The sequence below is a fragment of the Dipodomys merriami genome, unplaced genomic scaffold, assembly GCF_024711535.1.
Source record: "Dipodomys merriami isolate MVZ:Mamm:240054 unplaced genomic scaffold, mDipMer1.0.p SCAF_7, whole genome shotgun sequence".
Taxonomy (NCBI): domain Eukaryota; kingdom Metazoa; phylum Chordata; class Mammalia; order Rodentia; family Heteromyidae; genus Dipodomys; species Dipodomys merriami.
In genome coordinates, this window is record NW_027206290.1 from 54,129,362 (window position 1) to 54,141,847 (window position 12,486).

At 41.2% G+C, this 12,486-nt stretch overlaps 1 protein-coding gene across 4 annotated transcripts in view; it reads right to left on the reverse strand.

Annotated features, from left to right (window-relative positions):
• The window catches only part of Cfap61 (cilia and flagella associated protein 61), a 236,683-nt gene that overhangs the window by 214,207 nt on the left and 9,990 nt on the right, over positions 1-12,486 (reverse strand). For all 4 annotated transcript variants that reach the window (XR_011368711.1, XM_070006664.1, XM_070006665.1 and 1 more), the window contains exons 2-6: positions 12,312-12,461; positions 7,546-7,696; positions 4,848-4,924; positions 3,871-3,938; positions 3,182-3,308 (exon numbers count right to left, since the gene is read on the reverse strand). Coding sequence is in view for 3 of the 4 variants with exons in the window: in XM_070006664.1 (XP_069862765.1) it covers positions 3,182-3,308; positions 3,871-3,938; positions 4,848-4,924; positions 7,546-7,696; positions 12,312-12,454 (566 nt within the window). In the remaining variant the exon portion in view is untranslated. The remainder of the gene's footprint in view (positions 1-3,181; positions 3,309-3,870; positions 3,939-4,847; positions 4,925-7,545; positions 7,697-12,311; positions 12,462-12,486) is intronic.

Genomic DNA, 12,486 nt, shown 5'->3' on the forward strand with positions numbered 1-12,486 from the left:
CTGAACTTCAAACTACCTTAAGTTCAAGTATTCTGTTAATTTACATGGAACTGTACAATGGCACTCAAACCCACACAGACTCTATTTAAAATGACAAAGCATTAATTTGGTCTAACCAATTAGGAACAATTTCAATAGCTGAAAAAAATCTCCAAAGGTTGAGATTGTAGTTCAATAGTAGAACTTCATGCATGAAGCCTTGGATTTGACTATTTTCATAGATATTTAGTCCCTAGCCTAATGAAAATATCCAGCTTTGATGAGAGTGTATAGAAATAGAGCTCTGCTGGTTAGAATATCATTGACATGATATTCTGTTTGAATGTTTAATACTATTTTGTAAATGTTAGTACTTATTTGAAATTCTGGATATTATGCAGAAATTCCATGTTTAAGCATCTACACTACAGGAAAAAAAATAGCATACAAAGTACCTGATATATATATACTAGGCTATTTACCACAGTGAAAGCTCATGTTTATCTTATATAATGCAAAATACATCCAGCCCATCATTGAGAGTCCTCATAGACTTTTAGCAGTTCCAGCATTGTTCGAAGGCCAAGTTCAAAGTTTACTCTGAGACTCAAGGGAAACTTTTAGCTGTGCACAACAAGTGGAATTTAAATGAAAACTAAAGGCTTCCATCATACAATTGCACAGAGTAAGCATTTCCATCCCAAAAGGATGAAAGGAGGGCATGGAAAGGAAGTGGACCAAAGCAAAGCACAAATGTATCAGGGAAAACATACATTTTGTAGATTCATGTCTGGCATCCAGTGTACTTGGCATGTGATGTAATCACCAAAGGGAGTGGGTACTGCTACAGCCTTGCTGATTCAAAGTCTATTTTGCCTCTTGGGCTGGATCTGCTCACTGCCTGTGGCTTTCCTCAGAAGATATTCATGTTCCTGGCATTACTAACTTCTTGTAGTCATCACTGTTTTCACCTTCACCCTCACAAATTCACACTCTGACCTTAATGGCTCCCTAGAGGGGATCTTGATTGTGTTACACATTGCCTGGTTTCTCCAGGGGCCTTCCATCAAAATGTGAGGAGAAGTCTTCATGACCTCATTAACTCTTGAATTCTGCATGCCTGCCCTAATTTCTTAACAGGACATATGAAAATACTATGCACATACATATAAGCATGTATGTGTATGCATATCTATATACAATGTATATGTATGTATATCTACAAGCATAGTTATCTTTCCATAACCATAGAAGATTAGGTCTAGAACCCTCTCAAAAAAGAAGTCTGAGGATGCCAACTCTAAGATACCATGTATTTCTTATAACCTACATGTATTCTTCTGTGTGCTTTAAATCAATTCAAGATTAATTTAATACAACGCAAATGCTATGTAAAGCCATACATGTTAAGTACAGATGCAATTGTTGTTGCTGCTGCTTGTTTTGCACTACATAGCCCAAGCTGAGCAGGATCCTCCTGCATCATCTCCTGAGGACTGGGATTATAGATATGCACTATCACAACTATATCAGATACATGTTTCTCCCAACTGATATAAAGGTATTCAAGTTATTTTTTCTTAAGTAAGTTTGAGTAGTTTGGGGTTTTAAAGAACCTATTTTACCTACAATTTTGGATTTGTTGATGCAGACTAGTTTGTAACATTCCCTTTTACCTTTTTACTGCCTGTCAGACCTATAGTAATAATCCCTCTCATTCCTTGGCATCTGTCTCTATCTCATGGGTTTTGGAACAGGTATCATCGATATCTCATCAATGCAGGCAGCAGGAGACAGTCTGGGCTGCAAACTCTGAAACCCACACATTGACATGTGACTCAGGAGCACAGCCTTCTCAAGACAAAGAATCTAACAGTCTATTTGGTACTCCCATCAGATTCTTTTACTGCATCTTCTGCCACTTTTAGAGACTCTAACTTCTACCATACTTTTCTCTCTTTTCTAGCTTTAATAATTTTCTAGTTTTCATAGTCTTTAATAGTTTCAATGAGAGTACACATTGATTGTACTATGTAAGGAGTTTACGACATCCCTATATGTAAGTGTAGAGGCTCTCAGCCCTTGAAGCCTGAGGCAACCCATGTACTCTGCAGCACAGCTTCTCAGGGCAATCAGACCTCTTTCTTTCCTTTTTGTTATGTGCCAGGACTAGATCTTAAACTCAGGGCCTTGAATTCTCAGTTAGCAATTTTGTTCAACTCTACCACTTGAGCCACACTTCCATTTCTAGGATTTGATGGTTAATTGAAGATAAGAGTCTCATAGATTTTCCTACTCAGGTTGGCTTTAAACTGTAATCTTCAGAGCTCAGCCTCCTGAGTAGCTAAGAGTACCAGCATGAGCCACTAGTGCCTGGCTCAGACTACTTTCTTATACACCGCTCATTTCCTCCAGAGCAAATATCCCAAAGAAGCAAGCAGAAGTGTCCCAGCCTTGCAAGGTCCAGAGCATCTTCTACCATGATCCACTATGAAAGCAGGCATAATCTCCCCAGATTTAAAGAAAGGACACAGAGCCCACTCATTAATGGGAGGAGTGGCAAGGTCACATGGTAGGGGACCTGGCAGGATGGGAGATAGAATGGGGCCATCTTTCAAAACACCACTTGTCACTTAGAGACTTGAGGGCCTTACTGATGGTGAAGACATTCAGCTTAAAAAAACCACTCTTTGGGATTAATCACACCCTCATTCACTAAGGGTCAGAATACAGGTGAGTTTTACTGGGAAAACTAAATAGGAAGATTCATTTTTAGGTTTGTTTGATTTGAAAGTGAGGATTGTGTTTTTAGGACCCTCTAGTAGAAAACGCATAGCTTTATAGCCACCAAGAACTAAATGAGGACCATCAGCAAGCTAATCCTGCAGGCTTTGTTGGTTCATGCCTATAATCTCAGAGGCAATCTGAGAGGCAAAAGTAGGATGATGGTAATCTGAAGCCAGCCTGGATTAAAAGTGTGAGAAAATAATTGAATATATCTGAAAAATAACTAAAACGAAAGAAAAAACTAAAAAGAAAGAACTGGCTGAGACTTAAGTGGTAGAATTCCTGAATTCAACCCCACCCCCTACTGCCACCCAAAACATAAAAATAAATTAAAATAAATTGAAAAACAACACTGATAAAAGTAACTGTTCTCAAGCTTAGGTTTAAGAGCACTAAGACACTGATCCAACTGTACCTGGCTCTGCGAATGTGTAGCTGGGGGTAATGATTTTCCCTGTAACATATATATACTGCAAAGTCTTCACTGTACGACAGAGACGGAACGGTGCCCACTTGGTCAAAAACAGTTATGAGAGTTGAACCTAAATCAAAGGAAGAAAAACATGACATCATTTGATCAAGGAATAGCTTTGGGAAACTTCAGACTAAAATGTAATCTCTGTTCAAAATCGTGTGTGTGTGTGTGTGTGTGTGTGTGTGTGTGTGTGTGTGTGTGTGTCTGTGTCTGTGTCTGTGTCTCTGTGTCTGTGTCTCTGTGTCTGTGTGTGTGGTGTGTCCTGAAGCTTGAACTCAGGGCCTGGTACTGTCCCTGAGCTTTTTTGCTCAAGGTTAGTGCCCTACCTTTTGAGCCACAGCTCCACTTCTGGCTTCTTTGTGGTGAACTCTAGATAAGAGTCCCATGGATTTCCCTGCCTGGTCTGGCTTAGAATTGAGATCCTCAGATCTCAGCCTCCAAAGTAGCTAAGATTACAAGCATGAGCCACTGGCGCCCAGCTCAAAATCATGTTTGAATAGCTGTAATCAGGTATGTACATGACACACTGACAGCTGGAGACTACACTTCTCCCCCCTTGCCAAGAGTAGCACTGTGAACCAGAGTCCCCCATGTCAGTTATGGGGAGAGGAGGTGGCCAGGGGCCTTACCTAGACTCATGAAGGATGGCACTATTAGGAATATATAGTGCAGTTCTGGCACGGTCTTAAACACTGTCCTGGCAAGGAAAGAGTGGGTGTTAATAACAGAGCAATCCCATCAGGTTGCCCTTTATGGGGACAAATGCCACCACTGGAAAAACTGTGTCTAGAAACCCACAGGTTCGCCTTTGTTCTCTGTCTGCGAATGCAGATCATTTCCAGGGCAGTTTTTCTTGGATTGCAAAGTGCTTCTTTGCTTTCTGTGCCATGGAGGTCCAGGGAATAAAGGGCACCATGTCCACACGGCACACCAGATTTCTGCTGACATTAACCTTTGACCTGGCATCTGGATAGTTTGGTGTGACATTACAAAGTGACTTGAAAGCTGAGCACCTCCCCCCCCAAAAAAAAGAAAAAAAGTCTGTGCCGGCTGTCAGGATCATGTCACTAGGACTCAATGGCCCTAGGGAATCATCTTTCCTGGTGTCTTATTATTCAGGATGCTTCTGCAGCCTGCCATGATAACACACTGCTAAGGATGACATGGAGAAAACCCATTTGGGGGAAACAAAACATCTATTTGTAACACTTTTCTCTTCTGCTACCTCTCAAAAATTCATTTCTTTGAGTGACTCTTCTACCTGTTAACCACAGATAATAGCAGTGATAGACATGAACTATATGGAAAAGTAGATTGATAGAATTTCAGCTGATTTTCTTATAGCAATATTGTGGCTGTTAAAAAGTTAATTTTATTAATCATGAACAGTAAGCAAAATAAATCTCCCCCCCCACAAGAATTACATGGTATTTCAAAACTGTGAGAACTGGAGGCATATCTCAAATGGCAGAGCACTAGCTGTGACTGGAATAGCCAAGCAAAAGCATTGAGTCCTTGAGTTCAAGCCTTAGTACTGGCACAAAAGAAAAAAAACCTGTATACAACACCTCTTCCATGCTCCCTATGAACAAAGTTCTGTACTCACTTGATGATCTCTTTGCAGCAGCCAGTGGAATACTCATCAACAGCCACGAACAGGTGCAAGAACAGTGTGTTCAGAGGCTGCAGGAGAAAAGGAAGACTAAAGATTAAACACTGAGTCAGCAAACTGCCTGGCACAGAGCCAGTATGAGGAGATGGGACCAGGGCAGCCAGACCCAGTGCTAAAGGCATTTGGAGATGACACATGTCTAAGGGATGAGACATCCAGGTGGCATTTGAGTCCTCTATAACAACTCCTTCTGTTGCCTTCTGTCCTAAGAGCTGAGAATTATTTAAGAAAACTGGGATCATAATGAGGTGCAAGCTACTGCACCCGTGCTCTTCCTTCCTGCCCTCACAGGTGCACTGTGGGCAGGGAAGAGCCTGCAGGGGAGTGAAATCAATTATGAACTCCATCATTTTGTCTCCAAGGGTGTCTATGCTAACTGAAAGACAATCGCCCTCCCTCCAGGGCTCCTGAGTCAGCAGCTGCTGCTCTATTCACAGGACATGAGAGAGGGAAAGATTCTGTTATGAAATTGAAGGATGGAAGGCAGATGTCACGTTAGGGATCGAAAGGCTTGTTTTGTTGAACATTCCCAGAGTCCGAATCCAATATTACTCTTAGGATGCAGAAAACCTGGGAACTGAAAGCTCAAAGTTAACAAGATTCTAATAGCCTTTCAGAGTAAATACTTACTTTTAAGAGTTTATCATCCTATAACTTGTTAAGACTGTTTAACTGGCTTAAACAATAAATTGTAGTGTAGTTCTATCTATCCATATAGCAGAATACTGTGTCCATAAGCAAATCTTCAAATCCAAAATTTAGTTCATGCAAAGTAATTGACTAGAGGGGGCAGTGCTTGTACATTTGTCAGGACAGTAGCAACCTGTCTGAGCTCCTGTTTTTCTGGATACAGTCAACCCTCAGTTTCACTGGGGGATTGGTTCCAGGAATTCTGCAGTTCCATCCATAAATGCTCGACTGAAGTCAGAACAGAGTAACACCTATAATCACCTATAATCACAACTATTTGGAAGGAAGAGGTAGGAGGATGGCCCAAAGTTGGCCTGGGGCCGGGGGGGGGGGGGAGGGGAAATCTAAGTCTTAGCTGGAAAAACAAACCAAAAGCAATAAAGCTGGAGGCATGGCTTAAGTGAGAGTGCTTTGCCCAGAAAGTAAGTCCTAAATTCAATCCCTTGTACCTCCAAGGGAAAAAATTTGCATATAACCTGTGCAATCCTCCCACACATTTTAAATATGTCTATATTGCTTACAATAACTAAATATGATATAATTGCTATGCAAATGGTTGTTATGCTGTATTATATAGGGGAGAAAGTCTGCACATGCTCAATTTGTTCTGAACATTTTCTATGAGAAACTGGTGGAATCCTCAGATGGAGAACCACAAATTCAGATCCAACTATAGTTCTCTAGATAGCCTTGGATTACCAACCCCACATTGTGTGCCAGTATCACTCCTGGTGGATGGTGTGAGACTTAGAAACAGTCATGAGTTTGATTTGTGGATTGAAACCATAGTGACAGAATTTTAAGCACTTTCAATGTATTAACTCCTTTACTCCCATGACAGATGTGTGTCTGTGCACGTGCGGGTGCATGTGCATGTGCGTGCGAACCACTCCAGCTATACCTCTGCTTCTGGTTTCTTTGTTAGTCTCACGGACTGGTCTGACCAGGCTGGCTTTAAACCTGGGTCCTCAAGATTTCAGCCTCTTGAATGGCTAGGATTACAGGTATCAGCCACCAGTATCCATGCATCCAATCAATATTTTCTCTTTCTCCTCACATTAAGGCGCTTGGGACACACTAGTGAAAGATGAGGGCAGAAACTGAGACTGTTCCTGGCCTAGCTCTCATAGACCACACTCAAGAGTACCCAGGTTGGGGAGGGACATCCTGCCCATGTAATTGTAACTCCTCTGTACAGTATGTTCACAAATAAAATAAAATTAAATTAAAAAAAAAAGAGTACCCAGGTTGGGGCTGAGAATGTGGCTTAGTGGTAGACTGCTTGCCTAGCATGCATGAAGCCCTGGATTCGATTCAGTACCATACACACAGAAAAAGCCATGAGTGGCGCTGTGGCTTAAGTGATAGAGTGCCAGCCTTAGGCAAAAGAAGCTCAGTGACAGCATTCAGGCCCTGGGTTCAAGCCCCACAACTGGATTGAAAAAAAAAAGAGTACCCAGGGTGGACTCTCAGAAACTACTGACTTAATTCCAGTGAACTGACAGGTTGTCATGTAACTGCAGCTAGAAGACATCAGATAAGTCACACTCTGCAAGGGTACCTTGCAAATCAAAGAATATGACTTAAGTCCAAGGCTCTGTTGTCATTATTACAAGGGCAACTGTGTAGGTGACAGAGGCCCTGAAAGCCTAACAAAACCTCAGAGACAGCAGGATGCAAACATCTGACACTTCCATGAATTCCTTGCTCCCATTTCTCATTAGCAGAGCAAGGGCCAAGCCTTGCCAGCACCTGGTTGCCTAGGTTATGCTGCTACCCCCAGCTCATATCAGTTTGAACTGTCATATATTTTCTGTGGATTTTGGTCTTCTCAGTCCAAGAGCTGAAATGACAGCATTGTAAACCCAGGTCTTCCCCTCCGGGTTAAGGCTGTTCTGACAGGTATGGAGAGGTGGGAGGGGCAGGGGGGAGGAAATCTTACTGTGCATGGGAGGTCTTTGTCCATCTCACGGAACACAGAAATCCAGCCATCCTGCCTGGCAACATTCCAGTTGGGATAGTCCACGAAGGTAGCCTGGGCCATGATCTCCTCTTTGTCATTGCAGAGGGTGACGGCAAGGTTTGCCTTTTCTCTGTGGAATGATTACAAATCGAACACATGAATCAAGATGACCAAAGCGGAAGTGAGAAATAGGTCATTTTCTCCCTCCCTGGGCTCCTGGAGCTTAGTCTCTACTGCCTGAGGGCTAACATTTCAAGAGACAGGAATGACACTGCAGCCAGCTGAGGGTAGAACTTGAAGGATATTTGTTATCATCCACTCAATTCTTATTTAAAATTACTTTTCACTAGATTGATGATATAGTTGTAGAATCAGCTGTTTCCTTGGAAGGCTGGCTAGGAAAATTACGACTGTAGTTTTCCCTATCTTAATCTCCATGTCACCAATACCCGTGTCAGTCTAAACTCACATTTAGGATGGCCAATGGTCCCTCTGCACAGGACTGATGGGATTCCCAGGACATGAGACCTTCAATGCTAAAACCAGTTAAGTCCTGAGCAAACTGAGATGACATGGGCTATTGTATATCCATCAGTATTCTGGCCCTGGGGCTTGAACTCAGGGCCTGGGTGCTATCCTTGAGCCTCTTTATTCTGAAGGCTAGCACTCTAACATTTGAGCCATACTGTCACTTCTGGCTTTTTCTGAGTAGTTTATTGGAGATAAGAGTCTCCTAGACTTTCCTGCCAGGGCTGGCTTCGAACCACAATCCTCAAATCTCAGTCTCCTATGTAGCTAGGATTACAGACATGAGCCACCAGCACCTGGCCTGGATTATATTTCTTTGATTTGGTTTTAGATAGGATCTATGTAGCCCAGGCTGTCTTTGAACTCTCGTTATCTTCCTGCTTCTGAATTACCCAAGTATATCACTATGCCTGGTTGAGACTTTTATTTTTAATACTGGAGGGTAGTTCTATGTGGAAATATACTTTGTTTGTTTTTAGGGATGGAACTACATGATCCATAATGTTTATGACCTGTTTTTTCGATATGATAGTGCATCACATTACTAGAATAGTTCATCAAACAATCATTTAATACCTATATGTTTCCTGTACTTTTAACATCATATTTTTCTTTAAAACAATTTATTTTTGACTTAAATAGAAATACTTTAACAGAAAATTTCTATCTATACTATAAATGGAACACTAGTCTCCTTTGCTATCACTAGGAAGACAATTTTATAAAAAATTAAATTTTAGCTAGGACCAGTGTCTCTTGCTTTTAATTTTAGCTATTCCTGATACTGAGATCTGAAGGATCACGGTTTTAAAGCCAGCTCTGGTAGAAAAGTCCTCATGATTCTTTCTCCAAAATAACCAGCAAATAGCTGGGCTGGAAGCATGGCTCAAGAATGTCAAACTGCAACAATGAGATGTACAAGTCCTTATGTCGAAAAATGGAAAGGGATGGGAAGGGGAAACAAAGGAAGAGGCAACAATGGTTGATAAGAAATGTACTCATTATCTTGCCCATGTAATTGTAACCTGTCTGTATGATATTTTCACAATTTTAAAAAAAGTGGGGCTGGGAAGGTGGCTCAGTGGTAGAGCACTTGCCTTGCATGCAGGAGGCCCTAGGTTCGATTCCTCAGCACCACATAAGCAAAAAGAAAAAAGCCAGAAGGGGCACTGTGGCTCAAGGGGTAGAGTGCTAGCCTTGAGCTGAAGAGCTGAGGGACAGTGCCCAGGCCCAGAGTTCAGGCCCCATGACTGGACCCCCCCCCCAAAAAAAAGAATGTCAAACTGAGCAAGCAAGCTAAGCAAGCATGAAGCCCTGAGTTCCAACTCCAGTGCCACAAGATGAAACATTTAAAACAAGAGCTGCTTATGTATGTGTCAGATAAAATCATCTTGAGTGTCACTAGGAGTAGGACATCTCTGGGAAACATTGTGCTTAGGAAATGTCAATCTCAGCACCTGCAGTCCATCAAAGTGGATGGCCCCTCCAGTTGCTAGAATATAGTATCCACACAGGGGACCCATTAGCAAGAGGATACAGCCCTCCATGTTCTGAATTCAATGAATCCTCTGCCCCTCATTCCATCCCTGAGATTATCTCCCTACAGCTCTTAGTCTTTGGGACTTTGCTGCCCTGGGTTCCCAGAACCATGACTTATGGCCTCAGGCTGGTTCAGATGAGAAAACACCCATGGCGCAAAACTCCCTATATAGAAAGAAAGAAAGAAAGAAAGAAAGAAAGAAAGAAAGAAAGAAAGAAAGAAAGAAAGAAAGAAAGAAAGAAAGAAAGAAAGAAAGAAAGAAAGAAAGAAAGAAAGAAAGAAAGAAAGAAAGAAAGAAAGAAAGAAGAAAGAAAGAAAGGAAAGAGAGAAAGAAAGAGAGGAAAGAGAGAAAGAAAGAGAGAGAAAGAGAAAGAGAGAGAGAGAAAGAGAAAGAGAGAGAGAGAGAGAGAAAGAGAGAGAGAGAGAGAGAAAGAGAGAGAGAGAGAGAAAAGAAAGAAAGAAAGAAAGAAAGAAAGAAAGAAAGAAAGAAAGAAAGAAAGAAAGAAAGAAAAAGGAAGGAAGGAAGAAAGGAAGGAAGAAAGAAAGAAAGAAAGAAAGAAAGAAAGAAAGAAAGAAAGAAAGAAAGAGGAAGGAAGGAAGAAAGGAAGGAAGGAAGGAAGGAACAAAGAAAGTGATCATGGTAGTGGTGGTGGTAAGGGAGAGGTGGTGGGGAGAGGGCGGCCACAATCCTCTCAGGGAAAAGGAGACATTGTATTCCTGGAATCCCAATTTTAACTTGACATGCATTTATCCATGGGAACCATGGGGATGGTGCTTGGGCTCTGTAGTGTAATTAGCATGGTACCACCCTGCACAGACAGTATAGATTAAATAAGCTTTTGCCAGTTGGCCTGGGAAACCAGCCAGCAAAACTTTGTCTCAATGGGAAAACGCTCTACAATTTCCAAATGGCTACCTATCACAAAAAGTAACTTTTGTAACATTATCCTTTTGTGTATATAATGTCTACCTGCTATTATTTCTTTAGTCATTACTATTTTACAGGGCAGATAAAAAACATCTTGGGAGTAAAAAAAATGGGAGCCCAGAGGAAGAAAAAGCGAAAGGGAGAGAAGGCATATTACCAACTAGATTTAAATCGCTCTTTGTAGTAATCAAAACTACAGAAACACTGTTAATGTATAAATTATTATATACAGATGCACATATAATGTATATACAAATGCATACACAAATTATGTTCTGATAACAGAAATTAGAGCTCATTTCATCAAAGCTGCATTCGTTCAATTTGTTTAGTAAATTTCCTAAGGGCAGCAACACTTAAGTGCACTAGATGGAGATCTTGGTGTAAGAACATCTGCCTTTCTTTTAACTTCGCAAACAAGAGACCTTGGTGTTGCCTAGCATCGATCATACACAGATGGGAGACCAGGCAGTGCCCTGTTCTCTCCTGTCGCCTCCATGGAGTCTGCTCTGGACCTGGAGGTGGCTTCCAGCTCATTCCTTATTCTCTGCCTTGCCAAATCCACTCATTTTTGCCCTTAAAATGTAGCTAGATTTTTAAGTGAAATTGACTTTATTCATTCTGTATCTCTGTGCCTGAGCAATCCATTAAAAAATATAAATAGATGAGAAAAGAAACTAGTTGTTAAACCTTGAGGTTGGACTGTCAAAGAAACAGACTATTTGGGTTACCTATATCTGTTTTGGAAGTGCCAGTAAATGACCATATACATATTATTTTGCTTTTCAAAAGTATGCTGATTTCTAAGGTGGGCCAAAACCTTTTCTCTTGAGCATGAGTGTAAATGGTAAAATATATTCTATTCGTTGTTTGTGGTGTTTATAAAAATACAGTTGGGGGCTGGGAAGGTGGCTCAGTGGTAGAGTGCTTGCCTTGCATGCATGAGGACATGCGTTTGATTCCTCAGCACCACATAAGCAGTACAGAAGCCGGAAGTGGCACTGTGGCTCAAGTGATAGAGTGCTAGCCTTGAGCTGAAGAGCTGAGGGGCAGTGTCCAGGCCCAGAGTTCAAGCCCCAAGACTGACAAAAAATATATATATATACATATATATATATACACATAGTTGGCTTTTGTTTACTGTCTTACTAGTTTTAGTGTCCATAGTCATCTATAATTAAACAGAAAGGAAGGACAGATATTTTAAGAAAATTAAATCTATATTTTCAAGTTTAGAACATTTTAAGCAACGGGTAAGAGCAAACCCAGGCTCAGCCACTTATGTCCATGTCCTATGTAAAATGGTCATGAAAGCACAGCAGGCATCTCAGAATCAGTAAGGTAATGCTGCTAAGCACAGAGCCTTATAAAAGAAATTCTCAAAATCTGGCCAGTAATATTATTAGGTTGTCCTAAGTGCCTCCACAAGGGGCCGGGGCAGCTGAAGTTTTCACCTAACTTTGTTGGACCCAGAGCCCATGAGAAGTCTTTCCATTTGCATTTCATTAGACACAGAGATTGGTTGTTCCCAGTGATTTGTTGCTATACATTTTTTTACTACACTGTGAGCTGCCTGTTTCTCCAACCTAAGTCCCATGAGGACAAAGGATAATAAAATTCTTAACTTTGTTTTCTAGTGCTGAGGATCAAGCTTAGGGCCTTATGCATGCTAGGCAAATGTTCTGCCACATGGCTAGTCATGTCATAAAATGGATAAACACTCATGAATTTACTCAGTTATATACTTACAGAAGATAGATGATATTAAGTCTCCCAAACAGTTTCTGGGTAAATTTTCTGATGAGGTTTTTGATACAATAAATATCCTGTGATTCTGTTCTGCGGCAATGAATCACTTCTACCTTCCCTCTGGGAGAAGTGAGTATGGACATTTTTTTCCTATCCAAAAGAGAGAAAACAATCT